The sequence below is a fragment of the Malus sylvestris genome, chromosome 11, assembly GCF_916048215.2.
Source record: "Malus sylvestris chromosome 11, drMalSylv7.2, whole genome shotgun sequence".
Lineage (NCBI taxonomy): Eukaryota > Viridiplantae > Streptophyta > Magnoliopsida > Rosales > Rosaceae > Malus > Malus sylvestris.
The window spans coordinates 15,850,078-15,876,125 of NC_062270.1; the positions used below are offsets into that span (position 1 = coordinate 15,850,078).

Below are 26,048 nucleotides of genomic sequence, written 5' to 3' on the forward strand. Positions count from 1 at the left end.
AGTTCCTTCTTCAGGTTCTCACTTGCAGACAATACTCCTTGCAGCTCTACTTTCTTGGACTCAAGTCTAATGACGACCTTTTTAAATCAAACAACGCCATTATGCATAGCGAACAACTCTACATCCTTAACATCGCGAGAAGACTGAAATTCTGAAATGGCACACTCAAGGTCCTGCATAGCAACGCTTGGACTTCAATCTTCTTATCTACAACGCCATATTTCCCCTAGATATCATCAAGCTAAGCCTTCAAATTATTAATCTTTTAGCGAGAAGTCTCAAGTTGCTGAGCAGTGAGGGTAGACACATCAGATCCCTTAAAAAAGGCAAGTTCGGACAACAACTCTTTAATTTTATCAGTAGCCGAGCAAGCCTCTGCTACCATGGTTGTTGCTATCTCCCTAGCAACTTTGGCGTCATCCTGCTCCATATGAGTGTACTCGACTACCAAGATCACAGATTTTTACAGCATATCAAGCAGAGAACCCCTTCGTGACTAAGCTTCATACCTTGCAAAGAAACTAGAGTCACCAACTTTGATCACACCATCAACAAACTTGGCACATGCTTTCGTGTCCTCAAGTAGATCGGGCTTCAACAATGCATGGATCTCAAAAAACTTCCCTAAGGTTGGTTTGGCAGGCTGATCATGATTGCTTATGCAGGTAGACGCTTCATTCTCAACAGGAGAAACTGACCTTAGCATCACCTTGATAGTGGAATTGCCATCCTCCCTCTTCACCGCTACACGCACTTCTGAAGTTAAATCGGACTTGGGCACAGAAAGCTGCTTTGAAATATACCCAAGCACATAAGTCATAGCAGAACTATTTCACTGTGCAATCCTGTCAGCAATAGTTCTAGCAATCATTGGAGTAATAGGTTTCACAGGCTTAGATCCAACAACCTCTTTCTTCCCTTTTGAAAAAGTCAAGTCAATAACGAGCCTCCCAGCAGTAGACGAACCCTCGCAAGTAGTAGAGGAAGTCTTCGACTTTTTCTCCACCAAAGGCTTTCAAATAGGCGATGAAGATCTTTTTCTCCCGCTTTCGCTTGTAGTGGGCTCCACAATGACGATCGAACAAGCAAACACCTCACCCTTGATCCTCCTAATCTCTTCTAATAGGGACAGCTCACATGTCTTCCTACGAAGAGGACTGAGCAACCAACACCACTCGCGGTATTCAGTAGGGATCCTCAAAGCGATGTGCACCTTCTTCATGTTTGGAGAAGTTTTAGGAGTTGAACCGAATTCTGAATCTACATAAATAGAGGAGAAAAAATAAGAAGACAGTTCAACAAAAGTGTAAAGCAACTTAGAGATTAAGTAGCCTACTTACCATCGATGAAAGCAGTCAGAACGCGCAGCCCAAGCGAGAAGTCGGATTCCCATTCTTCGCTGATCTTTAGGGTCTCTCTAGACAAGTCATGATCCTCTTTGCTCGAATGATTGAATAGCCTATAGCAGGTCCTTAGCTGTCCAACACCATCGATGTGGCCTATGTTAAAGAAGTACCAAAACTCATTGGCAATCAGGTCCAAGTCAAAGAACTTGCTTAAGTTGTAGAACCCCACCATTAAATGGACACGCTCAAAGGCCACTGAGCAGGAGCACACTTCATAGAGCAGATCACCACTTGGAAGAATCGAGGCATAGGAAAGGGAACCCCAACACGAAATAGTAGGGGTGAAACTTGATAGCTTTCCTAGAGCCACACAGTTCACTGCTCCATCTTTGAGTCACTTCATGCGAACCCCAAATGGAATTGCTTACTTAAACATCTCGAGGAAGTCTTTGAACTGTTCATCGGAACCTACCTTAACGTGAGCAGCCCTGAAGTAGCCTAACTTACTTGCATATCCACCTTGACAATACAATGGTAGAATAAATTTATCATTTTTATAGCTTGAGGAAGATATGTTCGAAAATCCTACAACAGTGCAAGAAAAAATGGTTAGAAGGCTACTCGAAGAAGAAATAAAAAATAAACAAATTTCTAAGACCAAGACCGCAGAAGACCAGTAGCCAAGCCATGCCCCATGGCCTAGTCTCATTTCCTCAACCCAAATGGTGTAACAGCCCAGATTGTATGGCAAGGGACAAGTGCCCTAGCACTGCCTCTCTTCCCCTTGCAACCCAATAAGCCATCACGGCCTAAACTAAATGGAAGGGGGCTGGCGCCCACGCATCTCCATTTCTCTTTTTCACGTCTCCCTTACTGCACGAGCCCAAGCCCAATAACCCAAGACCCGCGCCCCATCGCTAAGGTCCAGCGCATGGGCTCGAGCTCAACGCCATCACATGGAAGGCCCAATCCTTCCTTCTCCATAGACTAGCACACCGAGCCCAGCGGCATAACTACCACGGCAGCAGCACGGCGGCCCCACGGCTGCCATTTTTTGGCGCCTCCTCGACCCCTGTTGAGCCAAAAATTCAAGCTCTGAGACTTGAACAAATCAAGAAGAGAAAATTAATTTTTTTCTTACCTTGGAGAAGAAAAGAAGCAACAAAATACAATTCTTTGCACAGGCAAGTGAAGAAGATTGCTAAGGGTGGGGGAACAAATATCCTCTGCCTTTCTCTCTTTCTTGCAGGGTTTTAATTGCACTCCAAATTTATTTAATCCCCTGCTTGACACAAACTTAAATAGGTTTTGGTGGTAATTACATTCCCTTTCCTAGAAGAATTTAAATTCCAAATCAAAAAGGAAATCTACATCAAATTGGGACACAAACTCTATTGCAACTTTGGATTCCTACACTTCTTACCCTTTCTTACGAGCAGCCCAGTAGGTGTAGGGACATTTGTGGAGCCAAAATTCATGGATCTAACACATGGATTATTTCCCAAGAAAGACAAGATTGCCCTTATCAAATTAGGAGGGAGCAGTCTCATTCACCACGCTCAACTGAGGTAGAGTAAGTAGAGATCAACGACTGCTCAAGGCCCTCCTGCCCGTAGGAAAAGTCAAAGATATTTATGATAGAATAATCCCTTATTCTTATCATAAATACATTCCTAATAAGAGAAAACCTACTTCAAGTAATTAATCCTAATTCCATTTATTTAGGATATTTACCTAATTACTCCAAGATATTTATTACACAAATATCTTGGAATATTCTCACTTAAACACAAGCCTAGGGCTGGCCACCCCTAAACCCTAGAGGACTGACCCATCTCCTCCATTTTTCTCCTATAAATACCCCCTTTATCTCCGAAATTCAGTAAGCTTTAGCTACCCCAAAAGAGGCTTTTTTGCTTCCATCAAACACTTAAACACATTCTTTTTAGAATTCTAACTTTGGCATCAAAGATTCTTCGGCCAAAAGCCCCCCCCCCGGTTCGTCGTGGGCGCATGAGGCTTTTAGCCTTAATCTTAGGTGTTATTATTTTGTAGGTGTAGATTCGTCAATCAAAGAAAGGTAGAAATTTGCATCCACATTCCACATCACACCTTACTTGAGCAAGCAGTTATTTGCTTAATCATCCTATCTTCAAGTCATTGATCTTATCGGGATATTTCCTAAGACATGCTAATTCTTTCAAGAAATTTCAGGATTTGGTATGAAACCGAACCAAAGGAGACAAAAGGACATTCTCAAAGCTCAAGTCCACCTTGACCTAATAAAAGTCCCACAACACCTAAGCTTTTTGGTTGCCTAAAGAATATTTTCCATTCATTTTATTTTATCATGTTGATCTAGGTTTTTAACTCTCTGTTCAATATTCGGTTTTGATTGTGGCATTCCGAAAATTACATACTTTCCCATCCTCCACTAGCCCTTCATACATAAGGATTTTTCGAGTTTAAATGTGAACGATTTTAACATTTAGGGTTTAGTGTTTAGAGATTACGGATTAGGGTTTAGGGTCATAGATTATACTACCATGCTCCATAGTTTTTAAGTTAAAATAATTAAAGAAAATTATTATTAGCACTTTCAAAAAGTCATCATGCACTCCTACTATTATTTTTCTTATATATTTTTTTTCCGAAAGAATGCAGAGTAGCAATAGTAGCACCCTAATAAAAAACTGTAAAGTTATTATAGAAACTCTTGTACAATTTTAGGCCAATCATGCTCTCTAATTTAAGGGAGTTATAAGAAGCCAACATTAATAGAGTATGTGTCAAAAATAATAATACAATAATAATTACTAACGATAAGTTGGCTAGAGCATGTATTGTACTTAGGGATGGATTTTTTTGTTAAATTGCCATGCCAACCGAATTGCCAACTGTGCCACACCGATTTTGTGCCAAATTTTTTCTACCAATCGATAATGGTATGGTATTGTACCGTACCGAAATTTCATGATACGGTATTGGTAATGGATACTGTTTATACCATATTTAGGGCCTCGTATAAATACTCGAGGGACTTAAATGTAAATATGTGGTAAAGGAAAGGGCAAATATGTAATAAGTGAGGAGTCCTTATTCTATAAAAGGATCCCTCACCATTACAATTAGAGAATGCCATTTCTGGAGCCTTCTCACCCTTCTCACATCCCCTCTCATATTCAGAGGTTATCTCCCTCATACTCTCATAGAAATACATAATCAGTGTGGACGTAGCCCAAACCTTGGGGTGAACCACGATACATCTTGTGTTATTTACATTTCTTGCAGATTCACGGTCGGATTTACGTTGTTCCAAGACCTCCGGTTTTGTGCATCAACATTTGGCGCCGTCTGTGGGAATCGACACAAAAAACTATGTCTGTTCTCTTTCATTTCTTCACATCCACCGTGAATCTGCAAAATCACAAAAACCAGGAACACCATTCTCTCTCTGCCTCTCTCTCTCTCCCCATGGTTTCTTCAACTTCAGTTAATGCTTTGAATTTGGCATTTGGGCCTCTTCGATATTTGCAGTGTGAAATCTCTGCATATAAGATCCCCACCCCTTTACCGTTACCGCAACCACCGGTTTCCTTCTTCATCTCCCTCCCTTTTATTCCTCGAGAAATCTCTGCATACAAGATCCCCGATCGTACTTTCTAGATCGAATCACTTTACGTTTTCCTGAAGCTTCAAATCCTTTAAGATGGAAGATAACGACGAGGGAGGAGGCTCGAAGACCCTTCTTCGCCTCTCTCCGCCCAACCGCTTGATCGCCAGGTCCAGGCCAGTTTCTTGGTTGCCGCCTACAATCTCGCGGTCGTTTCCCTTTCCAATTTTCAGATTCTATTGTCTCTCCAAGGCCAGCTGCACGACTCCACCGGTGCCGACACCACCACAGCTGCCCAGTTTCTTCACAGTCTCATCTCAACACTCTGTGCTTCTCTTCCATTTCTCCTATAGAAGCAGATGTTTTCGGCGGTGCTCTCGGCGGCTCTACTAGCTAAGGACAAGCTCAACGCCTTTGGATTGATGGAACCCTTCACGGAATTATCGTAGAGGTCGAGCAGGGCCTACGCCATTTATCCCAAAACTTCGTTCTTTAACCACGATTGCCTCCCCAATGCCTGCCGGTTTGATTATATCGAAATAGACAGCGAACACAACACGGACATGGTGATCAGGATGATTCATGATGTCCCGGCATGGAGGGAGATCTGCCTGAGCTATTTCCCAGTGAATCAGAGTCATTCGAACCGGCATAGGACTTTGGCGAGGGACTACGGTTTTGCTTGTCAATGTGATCGCTGCAAGGTGGAAGCTAGTTGGTTTGACAATGAAGAGGGTGAGGAAGAAGCAAAGGGTATGGATGAGGACCAAGACCAGGAAATGGAGGCATCCTTGGAATCAGAACCCGAATCCGGGATTGACATTGAAGAAGCCAAAGCCAAAGCCCAAGAGGAAGCCGATTTCCCACACACCTATTTCTTTGTCAGGTTCATGTGCAACAGAACTAATTGCTGAGGCACCCTGGCCCCATTGCCCCCGAAAGATGACGGAAGTCCTTCGAATGTCATGGAGTGCAATGTCTGTGGCAGCCTTAAGAAGGACGAGCATAGCTAACTACTTCCCTTGCTTGCTGGCCTTGTGTCTAAGACGGCGTCGTCCTTGGCATTAGCATGTGGATCTTTTCTCACTTCCAAAGTTCCATCAAGCATTCAAGTTCTTCTTTCTCCAATAACAGGTGATGAGACAGAGAGATGCGCAGTGGGAAACAAAAACAAAAGCAAAAGAGAAAGGCAATGGGAACAGAAAAGAAAAAGAAAAAAGGAAAAAATGAGTGAGAATGGATGGGCACGACCAGGCTGTCCAAGAAAAGCAAGTGGAGTTAGCCCTCCAGTTTCGCCAAGAGACAGAGACAGAGACGTAGTGGAAAGTAAAAGGAAAAGAGTAAAAGAGAAAGCAAAAGTGAGGAATAAACACCCTACCATAATGATGGGATTTACTTTTCTTATTTATGAATGATGTAATTTATTTTTCTTATCTTTCGGAGACATCTGTATAAACCCCATCAGAGGGTAAAAAAAAAATGGCAAAGCCTAAAATAAATGGGCTGGTATGTTGTGGAGGGCGAAGGCCCATAAGCCCAAAATAGCACCAACCAGATGACCAAAAGTACGCCCAATACTCCAAAATTATTCGGCAACCTACCACTATTAGCACCAACCAGGTGATCAAAAGTACGCCTAGTACTCCAAAATCATTCGGCAACCTGCCGCTATTACCACCAACCAGGTGATGAAATGTACTACCCGTACTCTAAAATCATTTGGCAACTAGCCATTCATTCCACCAACCAGGTGATGAAATGTACAACCCGTACTCTAACATCATTTGGCAACTAGCCATTCATGCCACCAACCAGGTGATGAAATGTACAACCCGTACTCTCCTTCATGCCACCAACCAGGTGATCAAAAGTATGCCCAATACTCCAAATTACACATGAGCATTACTCATGTCATTCATACATAAACATTCATGAGCATCACTCATGACAATCATACATAAACATTCATGTCATCATTCATGAACATCACTCATGTTAACATTCATGAGCATCACTCATGACAACATCCATGAGCATCATTCATGTCAATCAACATAAACATTCATGAGCATCACTCATGTCAAATAACTTAAAAAGCTTCATTTACAAAAGCTCTAGCTTTAAAAGCTTCATTTATAGAGCTCCAGCTTCAAAGCTTCACTTGCAAAGCTTCACTTACAAAGCTTCAGTGCAGGGTATACAAATACCACCTCCGAACAACCACCACTTCGGCCCATACATGGATTCAATTTGAAGTCTCCAGCCAACAGACTCTATTGACCGAAGACTTAGGGAACTACATTATGTACCATATATTGGGCCTCAACTGGGCCTCATAAAATATACTTGAGAGACTTAGCCCATTATTTATGTATTAAGGAGCGAGCCCTTATTCTATAAAAATGAATCTCTCACTTTCATTAGAGAGCACCCATTATTTATGTATTGAGGAGCGAACCTTTATTTTATAAAAAGGGACTCCCTCACTTTCATTATAGAGCAACGCCGCCAGCTGAGCAACCGCCTCGCCGCGAGCATCACTCCTAACCCATCACTTTTGTATTGAGGAACGAGCCCTTATTCTATAAAAGGGACTCCCTCACCATCATTGAAGAGCATCGCCGCTAGCTGAGCAACCGCCTCGCCACGAGCATCAACTCTTAGCCTATCACTTACGTATTGAGGAGCGAGCCCTTATTCTATAAAAGAGACTCCCTCACCTTCAACGCCACAAGCCAAGCCAACCAAGGCAACATAAACCACGAGCTGAGCAACCTCGCAGCATGTGCTACTTCTAGTTGAGCATCATTTCAGATTGAACACCACCTCATATCGAGCATCAGTTCAAAACAACATCTAGTTACTTCAGCCCACACATGGACTGAATTTCAAGTCTCCAGCCAAAAGACTCTCTTGATTGAAGACTTGGGGGACTACTATTTATACCATATTTAGGGCCTCGTATTTAGATCTCGTACAAATACTCAATGGACTTAAATGTAATTATGTGATAAAGGAAGGGGCAAATATGTAATAAGTAAGGAGTCATTATTCTATAAAAGGATCCCTTACCCTCACAATTAGAAGATGCCATTTATGGAGCCTTCTCACCCCTCTCACATCCCCTCTCATATTCAGAGGTTCTCTCCCTCATACTCTCAGAGAAATACATAATCAGTGTGGACGTAGCCCAAACCTTGGGGTGAACCACGATACATCTTGTGTTTTTTACATTTCTTGCAAATTCACAGTCGGATTTACGTTGTTCCAAGACCTCCGGTTTTGTGCATCAACAGATATCATTACCACGGTATTACCGTACCATACCGAAAATACAATATAATATATAATTTATAAATTATATAACACATATTTATAATATTCCAATAATTTGAAAATAAAACCCTACTTATATTAGCATTATTGTTGATGACTTTGATCTCTTGAAATTGTGGAAATCAAACACAAAAGAGTTCCTAATTCTTTTACAAATAGCCAAAATATCTTTGTAACCCCCACTTCTATCGTTGCTAGTGAAAATACATTTAGCCTAGGGAGGAGGGTTATTGACCCTTTTAGGGTATCCTTGACTCCAAAAATAATGGAGGCACTAGTGCGTACTAGTGGTTGGCTTAGGGCAGATGAAGTCAACTTCTACAAGGAACCAACGGAATATATGCTTTAATTTTACAAGGAAATGGAAGAAGAGAAAACAAAAAAGATATGCTTTAATATTTTTAGTAAATTTGTTATTAAATGGTTTTCAACTTTAATTCTTCTTGCTGCTAATTAATATGTTTTCTTTGTTTGTAATGTAGGCTTGACACAAACTCAATTTTTTACAAGTTCAATGCCTCCTTCAAAAGCTTCGACATCTCAAGCTTGAATAACTGATCAATTAATTCTCCTTTTTGAAGTTTACTTCCAATTTTCATTTGGTTTGAAACTTTAATTTCTATTTGGATTGTTAACTTCTATTTGTTTTGGTTCGTAACTTCTATTTGAATTGTAAGCTTAATTTTCATGATGAACATTGATGCATCATTTGAATTATTATGTGTGTGAATTGTGAATGATGAATAATAGATGAATTTAATTTATAATGTATGAGATAAAGGTAAAAGAAAAAGTTTTGCCCTTGAATTGGGTTAAAAAAACAAAAACAGATTTGTACTACCTCTTATCTGCTCCCTAGTTCAAATTCTCATATTCGTAGTCTAATATAGAGATGATAAATATCAATCGAAGAATAAATGGAACCACTAGGATCTCATTTCTCTCTTCTCAAAATTGGTAATTTTAGACTTTAGTGGCGTGTTTACGAAACGGGGTAGGAATGGGGAGCAATTGGAAATGCACGCCTTCCCAAGAATTCCGGCGTTTACTAACATTTGAGGAATCAGAAAATAAGTGGGCTCCACCTAATATCCGGAATTATGCAGAATTGGATTACCAAAATGAAGGTGGTATTTGGATTCCGGGGAGAACACTTCATCCAGAATCAAACCTTTCTTCCCAAAATACCCACATCTCATTGGCTTTGCCATTCTCTGCAGCAGCTATCTGCTTTTCTCGTTCTCATCATTTAACAAAATTTCCCTACCTCCTTTCCTCCGCCTCCTCTTGCTCCCCCACCTCAAAATCCTCCAAACCCTCCTCTATCAGATTCAGCAAATCATCACAAGATGATCCAGAGGACTCGCTATCATTCACAATGGCTTCTTCCTCTCTGCAATAACGTGTTGTTTGCTCTCTGCAACAGCGCCTTCACTGAATCCAACCGACCTCGAACTCAACGACATTTTGCCGGAATTCGTCGCCGGAGCTTGCCTTGCATGCATAGAAAAATGATAGGGTTTAAAACCATCGAATTCAAGCTCAAAAACCAACTAAAATTCATCCCTAATCAAGATAATAACCCAGAAATTCAGAGAATAGCAAGGAACCTCACCTGGGTTTAAGGTTAGAGCTCGGAGCTCTTGGCTTCAATGGAACTGCACCTCATGGTGCTCCGATGACGCATGCAAGGCCATCACCGAGTTCCCTGAGTCCCATTGCTCTCAAAAATGTAAGTTTGGGGTTCGGTTTGTGGAGGAATTTAGGTGGTAGTGAGGTTTGGGGCTCTCAGAGCTTGAGAGAGAGCTAAGGATAGAGTGACCGACAGTTAGAGAGAGAGAGAGAGAGAGAGAGAGAGAGAGAGCTATTTACAAGAACGAAGGAAAGAGGGAGACCAAGAGTGGATTAATCCCACTTAGAAAATCTAAGTGAAATTAAAAATTTGTCCCTTGTTAATTGTAAATTTTACAATTATGCCGTCGAGGCTTCGATTTTGATTTTCGTTTTTCATTTCACATCCGCGTACATGAATATAGTTAGGAAAACGTAAGAAAGTATAAGAAATTGGATTTCGAGTCGAGGCTCGAAAATTACTCAAGACACCCATTCAAGGGTAAAATTATCATTTCACATATCTTGAAAATAAAACACATTATTTTAAGGGATGGGTTATAACATTAAAGTTTAAAAACCCCATATTTATAAATAATACATCATACATAGAAAGAAACAATTATTGATTCTTATGATTGATATTACTTTCTTTGATATGACAAGTGATGTGATGTGAACTTGATTACTATTATTGTAGTATTATATGTATATAGTTTTTATTATATATATGATTTCAAAACGGGGGTTATTATATTCAATTATTTTAACTAGATAGACTTGATCCACTCATGCTTTGTTTCTCAACCCCTCATGACGTAACGAGAATAAGGAGAACCCCAGAGGTGACGAGTGGGCTTCATAGTGAGGCATCCATCCCTTGGACTTTTGGTGATGATTCCTTTGCTCCAGTTTGTTCCTGGGACAACCCGTCCCAAATTTTATGATTTTATAAATCTTAAAATGTGAATTCACGAGAATACCCTAGATGTGAGGGTATTGACTTTCGTGGACCAACGTTTAGTAAGATGTACAACATATTTCTATAGCGATCCAAAGCGGGTATATTAATATCTTATGTCTTTCTTTATATCCGTGCATTCAAACCATTTTTAAAAAAGAAGGTTATTTTGATAGAGGAAGAAGGAGAAACGGAAGAAAAGGAAAGAAATCAGGGCATTGGCTGCCCAATCAGAGTTGAGGGAGACGGAGCAGTTAGGAGAAGAGGGGAGAGAGACGGACCAATAGGAAGGAAGAGAGAGGAGAGAAAGGAGAAAGGTGAAGAGCACCCAACCCGAACCCTTTCGGTGACCCGTTCACCTGCACCCAACCCAGTTTCAAAACCAGTTCCGAGCCGTTTTCAGGCGAATTTCATCCCATTTCCATCGGTTATCATCACCATACCTATTCCCCTTCATTCTTCTATCAAGATTCGATGGAAATTGGGTCAAATCCGTGACATTTGGCAATGGTGACACCAACAGGTCTTGTGTCGATTCTCCCATTTCTGAAGCAATTTCTTCCAATTGCCACCACCAATAGACTTCCCTTGAAGCCTAGAACAATGCCCAATCATTGGTTGAAGCGTCAGAGTCAAATTGGGGATGAATCAAGAACACTTATTTCTATGGTTCCCGGCAGATTCGAGGTAAATTGGAGCCTTTCCAGGTCAAATTGGACTTGGCCACAGGCGACGATAGTTCATGATGTCTCAATATGTGTGCTAGGGAGTCGTAGTATAGACCTCAGGTGAGTGGGTCTTTTCCTTTCTATCGTATATTTTATATATATATATATATATATGATTGACAATTCCACAAACGGTCAAAAATTGATTATTTCATATAATTACTGTTAATGCTTTGAAGTACTAATGTGAACTACGAATGGCTTGATCCCTGATTAGGGTACGTAAGCAGTCTAACGAGACGTTAGATGATATATATATATAATTGACAATTCCACAAACGGTCAAAAATTGATTATTTCATATAATTACTGTTAATGCTTTGAAGTACTAATGTGAACTACGAATGGCTTGATCCCTGATTAGGGTATGTAGGCAGTTTAACGAGACGTTAAATGATATATATATATATATATATATATATATATATATATATATATATATGATTGACAATTCCACAAACGGTCAGAAATTGATTATTTCATATAACTACTGTTAATGCTTTGAAGTACTAATGTGAACTACGAATGGCTTGATCCCTAATTAGGGTACGTAGGCAGTCTAACGAGACGTTAGATGCATCCATACCATAAATGAGACTAAATAATTGAGACAATAGCCTTGTTTGAGAAATTGAGCAATATGAAGGAATCTGGTGAAAAATGTGAGATTTAACCTTACATCTCGATGATTAAATGTTGATTATAAATCAATGTGTGAAGAAATGAGAGGTTGTGGTTTTACATTTTATAAATGTCATGCCATAATTAGTTTATATTTTAGTATGTAATTTGGTACAAATCCGCATAGTGTTGCACACAATACAGAGGTCAAGGTAAGTTCAGGTGCGTTATAATGTTGGTATGATTGAATAATAATTAGTGATGAACGGATATGAGTAGAGCTCATAAACCTGCATCCCAGTGTTAGTGCTCCCGTCTGTGGCCAGGGCACAATTCTTCACGTGATGTTCACCTCACGCACCTTACGCTCACCTTGGATTCAAGGTTGGTGCACAGGCCTGTCGTACCGACCACTATAGGTGGTTCCGACTTGTAGGTGATCCACGATTATTCACACAGTCTTCACGTGATCGTAGCACTAGAGCGTATTTATTTACACCCAGTCCTGTTGTACAAACCACTATATGTGGTTCTGACTTGTGTGCAGAGATATGTGATGAGCTAGCATATGTAATGAGATATGTAACGAGCTAGAATGTGTAATGAGATATGTGACAAGCTAGCATATGTAATGAGATATGTGACGGGCTAGCATATGTAATGAGATATGTGACAGGCTAGCATATGTAATGAGATATATGAAGAGCTAGCATAAGTAATGAGATATGTGATGAGCTAGCATATGTAAAGAGATATGCGACGGGCTAGCATATGTAAAGAGATATGTGACGAGCTAGCATATGTAATGAGATATGTGACGGGCTAGCATATGTAATGAGACGAGCTAGCATATGTAATGAGATATGTGACGGGCTAGCATATGTAATGAGATATGTGATGAGCTAGCATATGTAATGAGATATCTGACGAGCTAGCATATGTAATGAGATATGTGATGAGATATGATTAAGTCGTACAGATCACTAGAGATGACTCTTACTTATAAGCTAGCATTGATTGATGAGATATGGTTGTAGTCGCACATGTCACCATAGGTGACTCCGACTGGCATGCTAGTATGGGTTATTAAGCACTTCATTATTTATATTGCTAATGTGATGCTATGATGTGGTATACTTCTGGATTTAATGTTAGTATACTTTTAATTTCATGTTTATTCGTAGTATGATTTTCTAGAAGCTAAACAGGTGTTACAATGAGGGATTATATCATTTAGAAGGTCTTTATTAAAGCTCTATTTTCTGACACTCACTCTTGTTTTTATCCTTCCAGGTCTAGTAGTAGAGCTTTCGTATCGACGAGGATTCATGGCAAGTCTTGGTATTGGAGATTACCTTCGATAGTATGATTTTCAATCCACACTATTGTACTTTACTTGTGCTCTGACGTCACGTGTGAAATGGGTTCATATCCGCTCACAGTGCACTCTTGTATTTAGGCACTCTTAGGTTTAAATTTATTGACATTTTTCCACATCATCATACTTTATGGCTTCGTCACCCTCCAGGTGTTGGCCAGTACAGCTCGATTCGGAGTCCTAGTGGACATCTCGGGTCGGGGTGTGTCAATTCTAGTTTGTAACAATCATGTAATCATACTTTCGATTATGCATAACTGCACTTTTATGTGTTTGCTGTTTTATGAAACTTCTAGATGCTCTGATGTAAATAATAATGAGATTTAATCCCCGAAAATGTGTCCCCAACTGGGGAGTTTGATTAGGAAACTTTGTAGCAACTCTTATTAATAATCAACATTTTGGTTCAAACTCACTCACATGGTGTTTATCTTACTATGGCTTTCGTTATTAGGTTGGCTTGTGACGTCATCACTCAATGGGGACATATGGTCAATTTAGTGATAGCCAGCACATGACGGCCTCATAACTTATGTTATTGGGGTCGGGGTATGTCATTTAATTCTTGAAAAAATTGAAATTTTGATTAAAACCTAGTGCTTAAATTATATATTGGTTATAGTGTTTTGATGTGCACTTTAATTCAAATTCATATTTTATTTTTGTTTCAATATTAGAATTAAGTACCTAAAGCTCCCCAACCTTTTAGTGTCATTCCAAATTAATCTCAACTTTTTTTAACATTTCAAACAAGTACCAAACCTATTGAAAATGTCATATCCGTTAAGCCCCAGTTAAAAATATGTTAAATTAAGTAGGGCTTACATTGTATCCAAAATCAATAGAAGGTCATAAAAGCATAGCCTCCACCAACTAGATGACTACCACCCATGTTAGGCAATCACCTCCAAATCCAATGCAAAACCACCAACTCCACCCTACAACTCAAGCCACCAACATCGAGAAAAAGGTTATGGAGGTTGCTAAAACAGTATGGACCGTCATGATGTGGCTATCACCATCTTCATGCCCACAAAGAAGAATTTGAAGCTTTACGAGCTAAGAATTTGCAAATGATGAAATCACATGAGCATCTAAATTCTTAATCCTCTTTCTTGTTAGGAGATTGCCAACCTAATGTAATTTCTATTTGGATCCATTTTCGATTCGATTCAATATGTGTTTGATCATTTGGGATTCATATTATATAATTTATATTTGAAAATTAAATTTTGAGGCACTACTATTAATGTTGACCATGATATACCAAGTTGTTTGGTTTTTAATGTAATCTATGTTTAAAAAATTTACTAGGCTTTAACAAATGTAACATTTCAATAGATTGAATACTTGTTTGGAATATTTTAAAAGGTTGAGACCAATTTAGAATGACACTAAAATGTTGAGGGGTTTTATGTATTTAATCCTAATATTTAATGTGTATTTTTATAATGTCTCTCTTAATTAAATATTTAAATTTTTTAATATACACATTTTAATTTATTAATATTGTTTAACTCCCTCCAAATATATCCTTATAAATGTACCTAAATGAGAAACATTCCACAAAAATGTGACACATAAGAAAAATATGTAAATACATAAGTGTACAGAAATATTAACATGGATTGATGTATCTAAATGTATGTACTGAAATTTATGTACAAAATGGAAGTACTGAAAAGTATTATGAATAATTAATGTACCTAAATGTCTGTATCAATGAATATATATTGAAAGATATTAAATGAATTAATGTACCTAAATGAAAAACACAAATTGTATCGAAATATAATACAAAAAAACTAGTTTACCTATATGTCTACACCAAAATATATAATTAAAGGTAACTAATACATTAAAATTAGAAATAAAGAGAAATAAAACATCAAAATATAATTAATAAATGAGGTGATTAAATATATCAGGGGATGAAAAATTAATTAGATATTTTTTTTAACAAATGACATTATTTACACTAAAGGGGAAGGAGTGGACTTAACCTCGTAATGAGTTAGTAATAATGCGGTTTAAATTCTTCTTTGGCGATAATCGAGTCTAAGGCCTCTTACTTACAAGTGAAGAGGAATACAACTATACTGTAGTACTAAGTAGCTTAATTACATATTAATCTTACACAAAATTATAGTCTAAAAGTGATATTTTCGAACGATGAAAATGAAGTTTTCTATAGAAATATTATCTTTAGATCATTAACTTAAGATGCCGCTGGACTACTATCTCTCAAAAGCAATGGTATAAAATAGGCTATTTCATCGGACTAAAGTCATCGGCCTACTATGACAGTCTACCATCTCCTCCCTCAGAGTAGCTCCAGCGGGAGCTCCTGCTCGAGGGACAGGCTCCTAAACAGGGTTTGATTGCCCAAGGGAGGAAGTCCAGCGTTCGCTGGCGAGGGAGCCCAAGCAGCCCCGAGCGCCAGGGCCGTCGATTCTCGCCATCCCGAAAGCCTGAGGTGGATCTGACGTCAGTTGACGTCAGACGCCTGTTTTAATGTTTTTTTCTGTTAGGCCGTACCTCCTCCAGCTCTAACTCCATGGCCGTACCTCCTCCAGCTCCCACTTCACTCTTCCCCCCACTCCTCTCAGCTTTTCTTCTCCCAATCGCGAAAAACCGGAATCTCTCTCGTCTCTCCGATTCCGGTCAAGCTCTCCCTCTCGGTCTAGCCAAGAGAAGCGAAATTAAAACGCCGAGCAAGTAAAGGAGTACCTTCGAGGCCGGTCTCTCCGGCTGCGGAGCTCCATTCCTGGTTCGACCCGTTTCCGACGGTGCTTCGTCCGTACAACTCCATCACAAAAACGGCGGCGTGTTGGGTTTGTTGTACACTTTCAGCAACTATGAGGAGCAGAGTAAGGGGGAAAGGGAGAGCTGTACATGATTCCCACCACCCTTCTAGAAAGGCCTTAAAGGATCGAAGAAGCTCGATCAAGCAGAAGAGAATGTGCGAGAAAGAGGAGAGAGAGAGGAACGGAGACGGTTGCTTCACAGTGATGGAGAAGCTTAATTGCTCTCTCTTGATTTTTCACGCTAGTTCTTGCATTTTGTAATGCTTTTGTGTGTGTTCTTACCTCTATAAAAATTTAAATTTTGATAAGTGGATTACTTATTCTTACTAAATTTTGGTAAGTGGAAATTAAGTAATTTAATTAATTAAAAATTAAATAAAAAATTAAATAATCGCCGTGTGGATTTTGCGAAATTACAAATTTTATACGAAATTACAAATAAAATTATTTTGTATTATTTTATAAATAAAAAATAGTAATATTTTATTACCAATTGTTAAGGCTATTAGAGATGCAAAAAGCAGTTATTGTTCATTAAGACGGTTACTGTTCACATGGTGGATTGAATAGTGGATTGACTGGAGAAAGGCTCCAACGGCGGAGTTGCTCTCAAACTCAAGATAACCTATCCCGGCCCCTCAAGCGGTAAAGGGCCACTTGCTGGCCTATAGAATACTTAAATTGTTATTTATGAATATGAACTTGTGAAAGAAATTCGGTCGTACAATATAATTTTTCCTTATTACTATATTTATTTTGGAGAAAAGTTACAGAAAGTACACAACCATAAATTTATAAACTTTTGTTAGGTGCACTTAGCACAAATTTTAAACAGACAGGTCCCCTACTATTTATTGTAAACCATCCATTTCAAGGTACAACTTGGAGAGCAGAGCTGATTTTTTCGGTCAGTGCTATTGTTTTAGCGTCTCCTTGCAGCAGTTTCTCTTTGGGCATTAAAGAAGACAGCAGTCACAGGAAGGCCAAGGTCATTTGCCTCTGCAAATTTTCGGGTATTGAAGTGGTCCTTTGATGCAGGAGGGATTACTGTCTGCCTGGCTTTCTGCTTGAACAGAAGAAACACAAACCTGTGGATCCCTATGTTTGGCCTTGGCATTTCATATTTCACCACCTCCCTTCCTGTTTTTAATTAAATATCACACGTTCAAACAAACAAAAAATCATATTCATTATCTCTCTAAGAACATAATGGACTTACCAAATGTGTTATCAGTAGTGCCTGGGATGTCAGTCACAATCCTATAATCAAGAAGGCCAATTATTTAGTCCAAATTTTTTAACAAAATTATCACACTGAATTCATGAGTATGCAATAGAAGCTTCTGTCTTCTGATTATGTAGGTTTATCCAAAAACAATTATAAGGAAATAGAAACTCCCTGCATCAGGCCATCTCTGACAGGAAAAAAAGCCCAGATAAATTTACCAGGTCAATCATGTAAATATACAAACTTATTGGAAAGGAAAAAGATCAGTAAGATTCAAGGACGCAGTTAATTTTATGTTATATAAAAAAGACGCATATTTAGTTTATAATTTGCATGATTTTCTCGATGTCTTGTAAAAATATTGGTAACGCCTAATAACTGATATTCTCTGCGGTATAAAAGGTTTGTGTTTCATATTTTAATCTTCAGGTGGATATAATCGCAAGTTAATTAATTAGAGGTCGGTACAAGTGTAAGTGTTCCCTCAGATATGGGTCTCTAGGGCCGGGAAAATGATTGCCTTTTATTTTCTTTTCCTTATTTAAGGTTGCATTTTTATGATCATCTCTTCAGGGAAGGGTTTACCAGTGTAAGTGTTCCTTCAGGTATGGGTCACTAGGGCCCGGAACATCTGGATCCGTCATGACCTACAAAGAACAAAATAACTATTTTAAATTAAATCCTTATTTAAGAAAATAAATTATGGTATATATAAACATGATAACAAGAGAATATATAGAAGCTGGGAGGGTGACATGCACGTACCAGTGTAAAGAAACTCCTCAAATCGCCTCCATGAACTTCAACCTTAGGCTTGATGGTTACTGAGGAAGGAAATAGCTCATGCCCATTATACACCTTCTTGTTCGAGTTGTATGTGACTGTCATTCTTACACTGGGGGAGAAGTAATCAACAACATCTCCAATAACTCTCCCAACCACAAGAGGATCTGATGACATCATTGCCATGATATCTCTCAAAGATTACAACCTTTCTGTTTTTCCTGAGGAAGCAGCTGGTTTCTTAATTGGCTTTGGATTGGAGATACCCATACTTATAGTGTTGAGAGAAGAACCTTTGAAGCTACAGAGATCCATCAAAGTTGAAGGCAAGTGGGGTAGGAAAATAGTTTATGAGGTGGAAGATACATAAAGTCTAGGACTGTGTTTTCTATGTAAAATAAGAACTTTTAAGGCAACGTTATTGTGAAAGTGGCCCTAAATTTCTTTTTTCATGAGTTTTCAAACAGATGATAATTTTTTTATATTTCTTTGTATGCGGACATATATACTCTCTAGTAATCGGTTTGTTCGTATGGAGAATTTTAGTAACCATTAAAATTAGGTTACTACATTTTTGTATCATATTGATGTACCACATGATACGACAATTGTACTACCAGAAAATAGGGCTTGCCCTACAAAGTTTTGCCCAACAAGAGTTCGTCTTGTAAAGTCTCTTTACCCGACGGATATTTGAGTTGGTAAGGCGAGGATGGTCAACATTCAGGGTTTACCCAAAACCCTTAAGTGATAGAAAATATTCGTAGGGCAAGTCAAAATTCGTTGGGGCGACATTTTGGCTCGAGGAGGGAAAAAATGACGATCAAACGGTTTGCCTGACAAATCCTGTCTTAGTCGGCTAGGTAGGCTATGCTCGACAACACTATATGTCAGCTAAGATCTACTGTCGTTGGTCAAAAGCTCATAATGATGTGTAATAAATATCTACCAACATAACCTTTGCCTGATGTTTTCCTTGTATTTGCCCAAGTGAATGGCTCGTCAGGCAATCCCCTATCCGTCAATTATAAGTCTATGCCTTCCTCTTCCTCTTCATCCTTCTACTCAGTACCTTCCTCTTCCTTTTTCTCCTCCATGCCCTCCTTTTCCTCTTCCTCTTTCTCCCTTTCTTCTTTGCTTCAATGCCCCATTTTCCCATTACCCAAACCCTACCCTTTCACCACTTTGCACAAAGTCCCCAAGTATCTCATGAAAAGCAATAGCAGCAAAGGCACAACTATGGGCCTGAGTTCACAACCAGAAGACGGTGCCTAGATCCACGCGGCTAGTTAGGGGAAGGAGGTGTGCCTTCAATTATGTAGGTCTAGAGAGTAGTATTGGTGGTAAAATCCAGAGAAGTAAGTATGAGAGGAGCATGGAGAGGATACCACCGTCATAAGTTCCAAAAGTTACTTGGATGTCTTGCATGTGGAAGAACATGAAAAGGATACCACCATCATGGGTTCCAAAGCTCTAAGACCTATTGCTGAGCCTTTTTTTTTTCACGAAAGACTACATTGTACTTAATGGAAGTATATAATAAACTCTAAGTATATTGGAATGCCAACAAATGCATGAGGCAGTGCAAAATCGAATTTGTCTTGTATCATAGCATTGGCTAGTATCATTTAAATTTCTTTTTTTTTTCTCAATTTTTTTTTGTTTGTTTGTTTTGTAAGGGGTTCTAAAGCTCTAAACCATATGGTTGAGCCTTTTTTCACGAAAGACTGCATTGTATTTAATAGAAGTATATAAAACACTCTTAAGTGTTTTGGATCCATTATTTACGAGGGCACATGCATATACTTCGAGATCTCCTACTCCAAAAATCACCCAAAAAACGTTCGGAGATTAGGTAACGGGACAAATCATTCGACAATTAGAAGATAAAATTCACAATTTAACAGTCGTTCTAGCTCCAATTTTGTTCTTTTTTTTCAAATACAATACTCAACCGTAGAAGAATAAGATGAACAAACTAGACAATCAATTTAAAATATTTAAAATAGTGGATACAACAAAAACTTACATTATACTTAATATAAGTATAGAAAAAACTCTAAGCGCAAGCGTACTAAAGGGGAATGAAATGGTAGGAAACGGAAATGCACACATCAAAAGTCATTCAAGTTTTTACTAAAACATCCGGAATAAAAAGAAATAGTGGGACCCGCCTAAAATCAAGAATCCCATTTCTGTAATGGCAGGACGTATTTGGATTCCAATTTTTGTACTGATAATACCCTTAAACTCCAAACGAAGATGAGAACTATGTCAGGAACTAACCAAGGGATGATGATGTTTACAACCCTTATGATGTGATGGATGGCCAAAGAAGCTGCCTTCAAGCCCTTGATTAACAAGACCCGCACGACCGCGTTGCTAAAGATAGCTCGACCCGGCTCGCGTTTTCGATGAAGACCCAAGAACATGGAAGATGGTGGTCTCGCAACCAGAAAAGAGAGTAGATAGATAGAATTGCAACAAATTACTGGGTACTTGGAGAATTTAGAAAAGGAGGAGGGGGGGTAGAAGGAAGTTTTTTTATTTTATTTTTATTTTTATTTTTTTTTGGTTTGCTTTATGATGGTAAGGAGAGGACCAATGGAAAAAATAAGTGTTACTAAAACATAAAAAAATATTTATTTTCTCTACTAAAATATAAAAAAAAATGAAAGAATAAAAGTTTTACTAAATATAATTAGCATATAAAATATATTAGTTAAAATAGGGGTATTTTAATAATCACATTAGTTTTCATTCCGATTTATGTGAATTAGTAAATAGTTTATATAGATTAATTTCATTCCTACTCTAATGCCAAATAGTATTAGGAAACAACTTTAACAGTAATCTGATTCTGATTCCATATCATTCCAATTCATCCACAATTCAATTCCTTTCAATATGATTATAGATTAGTAAATGAGCCATAAGTGTTTTGGAATCCATTCTTTACCAGGGGATACACATTCTACAAAACTTGTTTCCACGATCCAATCGTCAAACATATTTGCATATACTTCAAGATCTCCAATGCCATAAATCATCCCCAAAAAAATGTTCGAGGACTAAGTAACGGGACAAAATCATTTGATGGTTAGAAACTAAAATTCATTATTTAATAGTTATTTTAGCTTCGATTTTGTTCATTTTTAACAATGCCCCAAATCAAGAGTAAAAGCACACAATGAATTTAATGATCATCAAATTCGATGATTTTTATTGAACCGTTTGAACTTAATGTTCAAAAGTAGAGAAATATTTCTTTTAAGTTTGCCTAATGGATTACTCGTTTTCGTCGGACCAACCTTCTAAATTATGTCGGCTTTAGCTATCCTTCCGTCGGGCAATGTTGAAAAAGCCTTCTAAAAACTTTTCCAAAAACTGAAATTGGCCCCCAAAATAGAGGGGTAACCCGACGAAGTATTCCCAAATTTTGGTGACGTTGCCCGATGAAGTTATTGTGTTTTCCCAACAGAAATTTAGGGTTTTGAACACGTGTCAAATTTTAAAAAGCCTTTGCCTGACTAACCTTCTATCGGGCAAAGGTTTGAAAATGTTATAGCCCCATAACCTTATGCTTTCTTCCTCCTCGTGCCGTTCAACCCTGTAAGCTCTCTCTCGATCTCAAATCCTCTCTCTTAGTCCTCTATGTGTGTTAAATCCTCTCTCTACCCCGTGCCCAGCAACTGCATGTCTCTCGCTCTCCTATTTTTTTTTTTTTTTTTTCAATTTGAAGTTGTTAGGATATTGTGATTAGCGGATTGCTTATGTTAGGAATTGAAATTGTGGTTGTTTCTTGTGTGATTCAATTTGAAATATTTTGCGATTTGTGGATAGGGGTAGGTATGAGGAGGTGTTCAGTGGCTGTGGGTAAGGGCACGGTGGTGTTGGAGTGGGGTATTGGTGGTGGCGATGGTGGAGATGGTGGTGTGGTGGTGGGGTGGGTGGTTTAGGTACGGTGTTGGTGGGGTATGGTGGGTGGTCAATGAAATTTTAGGAAATTTTGAAATGTTAGGCAATTTTAGAAGGAGAATTGTCATTGGCACTCCAAACTTTCTATGATTAGAAAGAAAAATAAACTTTTGAGGAATGTATAATGAGACTTTTGGAGTGCTAATAACAATTCCCTTTTAGAAATTGTTTGAAATGTTAGGCAGTTTTAGAAATTATTTGAAATTTTTGAAATATGTGAAACTTTTGAAACATATGAGAAATTATTTAGAAATTTTAGGAAATTTTATAAATTATTTGAAATGTTACGCAATTTTATAAATTATTTGAAATGTTACGCAATTTTATAATTTTTTTTTTTTTGAAATTTTAAAAATTATATGGTTTCTTTTTCCACATATGTCTTCTCGTTTGATTAATAGTCGTCGCTGTTCTACTTCCACCTCTTCTCAGAGTGAGCGGTCGGCCCCCAGTGCCATTTTGTCGGCTAGCAGGACCTAGCGACCACTGCCAAGTCGACCGCCGGCGTGAGTACGTCTATGCCTTGACCTGGGTCGTCCAATCTGCCAGGCGATTCAATTGGCTATTCGATCTTCCAGGCGACTCCACAACAGCAAATAAAGGTAGCTAGGAGAAGAAGTCGTACCTTCACCATTCCGGTTCTCGATCCTTATCTTATCGGGTGGAGGAATAGCGGGTGGGTAGAAATCATTTCCGAGAGTGGTGGTTTGAAGGGAGATACACGCCAATTATGGCAACGAGGTCGCAAACGTAATTTCCGTAAGTACTCATTTCTATGTTTACTTGTAAATCCATTACAATAAAAAGCTCAAATGATGACCGATAACCTTATTTTGTTTCCTTTTTTTTTTTTTTTTGTAGGTTTCTATGGTTCAGGAGAGGGACGAGTACCTCCCCAACCTCTCCCAGCAGCAACCGAACGTGCCTATGGAGGAGCTGACACTTGAACCAGAGGTGTCTCTCCAGATGCTGATGGATGAGGTTGGATGAAGGAAAGGCAAGGAAGTTCGTGGTGTGGTTCAGGAATTCGGGGGTCTTCTTCTTCTTCAGCCAACTCTAATTTATCGATCGAGACTGATTCCAGACTTGGGCAACTGAAGATGGAGCTGGTGTGCCAAAAGGAAGAAGGTCAGCACTTGGCACAGGCTGCTGCGAAGGACCGAGAATTAGTGCACCTACACTTCGGTGTCGTAGCCCAGTCCTTATCAGCTTCAGGCATCAAGATTCTCGAGGCCCCGACCGAACTTTTGCAGGCATTCCCCTAATCATTCCAGAAGTTGCCCCAGCAACCACACCAACAGCTATCTCAGCAGCCACCACAGTAGTTTACATTTTATTTTCATTTTTTAGTTGTTGTAATTTAATTGCACGAAACAATTCCATTTTGGTTGTAAATTTTCTTTATTCATCTTTATTATAATTATTGATTTTTAAAATTTAAATAAATGATTTAATATAAAAAAAAATACTTAATAATTTTTAATTAAAAAAAAAAAAACAATTTGACGGACCTTTCGTCGTGCAAAAGGTTTAACATAATTTTAAATTTGGTTTCGTAGAGTTTGCCCGATGACTGGCTGTCGAGTAAAGCCCATTAAATCATTTAATTATGTGCTAGCTGATGAGATAACATTCGTCGGGTAAGTTTTTTCCGTTGGGTCAATTTGTTTCGGGAAGACAGGTGCCCGACTATTCTTTTATGACGAACCTCCGTTGGTTAAACTCTCCAACGACGAAAAAAGATTTTGGCCGTCTAAAGTGTTTTTTTGTAGTGCAATTAAATGATGCACAAAACTACTATTAAATGAGATAAATTTGTTAATTGACATAACATGTATATATCACTTGCTACATTAGTTGGTGCGCTAATGTGGTACAAAATGTGATCTCTCTACTACTCTTCTAAAATTATTTCAATTTCATATATTCGACAGGGTTTAGATCACAACACAGTGACCGATTTGATTAATTTTTTCAAATTTTTAAGGAGAAACTTTAAGAACAAAACTTCTATGGCGCTCGTCATTCTTTAAGAGTATTTATGCTTTTTTTTTTTTTTAACGTCACAATCATAATACATTAGGAGTGGACGTTATGAACTTGTTCAACCATCGTTATTTACTTTTTGGTCCTCAAATTTCATGTGAAGATTAATACAACATGACGTTAGGTGCTAATGTGATTCAGCTTCGTAATTACAATAAACATAAGATTACATGATAACCGTCCAACATGTATTGTGTAACATCCCACATCGCCCAGGGGAGCGATCCTTAAATGTATATTCCCATCCCTACCTAGCACGAGGCCTTTTGGGAGCTCACTGGCTTCGGGTTCCGTCGGAACTCCAAAGTTAAGCGAGAAGGTGGCCAGAGCATTCCCATGATGGGTGACCCACTGGGAAGTTGCTCGTGAGTTCCCAGAAACAAAACCGTGAGGGCGTGGTCGGGGCCCAAAGCGGACAATATCGTGCTACGGTGGTGGAGCAGGCCCGGGAAGTGATCCGCCCCGGGCCGGGATGTGACAATTGGTATCAGAGCCTAACCCTGGCCGTGGTGTGCCGACGAGGACGTCGGGCCCCTAAGGGGGGTGGATTGTAACATCCCACATCGCCCAAGGGAGCGATCCTTAAATGTATATTCCCATCCCTACCTAGCACGAGGCCTTTTGGGAGCTCACTGGCTTTGGGTTCCGTCGGAACTCCAAAGTTAAGCGAGAAGGTGGCCAGAGCATTCCCATGATGGGTGACCCACTGGGAAGTTGCTCGTGAGTTCCCAGAAACAAAACCGTGAGGGCGTGGTCGGGGCCCAAAGCGGACAATATCGTGCTACGGTGGTGGAGCAGGCCCGGGAAGTGATCCGCCCCGGGCCGGGATGTGACATATTGTCCAACAGTATATACTAATGGTGACAGTGGTGGAGCCATAATTTTTTGTGAGAGAGGGCCTTTCATATATGTATTGAGAAAAATTTTGAACTCATAGCATGAGCATTCGAAGTGATCTACACAAAACTAAAAGACCCATTAAATTTAATAAGGATAATCAAAAGAAGTGTATAATACAAGGAAGTGGGAGGTAGATGGCTGGGTAACCGCTAAAAAAAATTGAAATTATAGGAAGAAAATACAAAGCAATCTGGTTTAAATCGTTTGACAGAAAAAGTAGGAAAAAGAAGAGGGTTGCAAATAATAGTTTATTGGGTTGCTTTAGAAATAACATTAAAGTCGATTTTAAAACCTCATCCCTCTAAGTTTCACTAGTCCACAAAAACAAAACAAACAAAACTATTAGGAAAATATAAGATACAATGTCCTTCGACTCAATTTCTTCACGAGGACAATTCATCTTCTTCCTCTTGCCTCACAATTCTACAACTGCAAGCTTAAGACCGTTAGAAATTTCTTACACAATGGTCAGCATGAGCCCATGACCACTCTGGTCCCTTAGTGGCTCGGCCCATGAATGGTGAGGTCATAAAATGATGTTAATACAAGTTCACCAACATTGTTGTTACAAAGTAGATGCCTTGTTACAATATAGATGGAAAATATTACAGTAGACTCACAGAATTACCCAATCACTGTGCTTCACTTTGGGCCCTCCAACTTTCCTGTTAAGGTTGCTAGGAGGATCCTCTCCAGATCTTCTTTGTGAGGG

General features: G+C 38.9%; 1 protein-coding gene, 2 long non-coding RNA genes and 1 pseudogene across 4 annotated transcripts; 2 read left to right on the forward strand and 2 right to left on the reverse strand.

Moving 5' to 3' along the window:
* The first annotated feature begins 4,288 nt into the window (after positions 1 to 4,288).
* LOC126590267 (histone-lysine N-methyltransferase ASHR2-like) lies at positions 4,289 to 6,396 on the forward strand (annotated as a pseudogene).
* A 2,681-nt stretch (positions 6,397 to 9,077) lies between these two features.
* On the reverse strand, positions 9,078 to 10,110 carry LOC126589839 (uncharacterized). The gene is made up of 2 exons (XR_007611953.1): positions 9,911 to 10,110; positions 9,078 to 9,784 (listed from the first exon to the last, which is right to left on the reverse strand). It is a non-coding gene; the product is annotated as an uncharacterized LOC126589839 (long non-coding RNA).
* Positions 10,111 to 17,261: 7,151 nt separating this feature from the next.
* LOC126589833 (CEN-like protein 2) lies at positions 17,262 to 18,598 on the reverse strand. 2 transcript variants are annotated; one of them, XM_050255264.1, is made up of 4 exons: positions 18,395 to 18,598; positions 18,215 to 18,276; positions 17,621 to 17,661; positions 17,262 to 17,541 (listed from the first exon to the last, which is right to left on the reverse strand). In XM_050255264.1, the coding sequence occupies exons 1-4, from the start codon at positions 18,596 to 18,598 to the stop codon at positions 17,324 to 17,326; spliced, it is 525 nt and encodes a 174-aa protein (XP_050111221.1). In that variant the 3' UTR covers positions 17,262 to 17,323. The 2 variants fall into 2 exon arrangements, with proteins under 2 accessions (XP_050111221.1, XP_050111220.1); XM_050255263.1 differs by having other exon boundaries at positions 17,262 to 17,537; positions 17,617 to 17,661.
* Positions 18,599 to 21,945: 3,347 nt separating this feature from the next.
* On the forward strand, positions 21,946 to 23,813 carry LOC126589837 (uncharacterized). Its single transcript, XR_007611951.1, has 3 exons — positions 21,946 to 22,024; positions 22,823 to 23,149; positions 23,252 to 23,813. It is a non-coding gene; the product is annotated as an uncharacterized LOC126589837 (long non-coding RNA).
* The last annotated feature ends 2,235 nt before the right edge of the window (positions 23,814 to 26,048 follow it).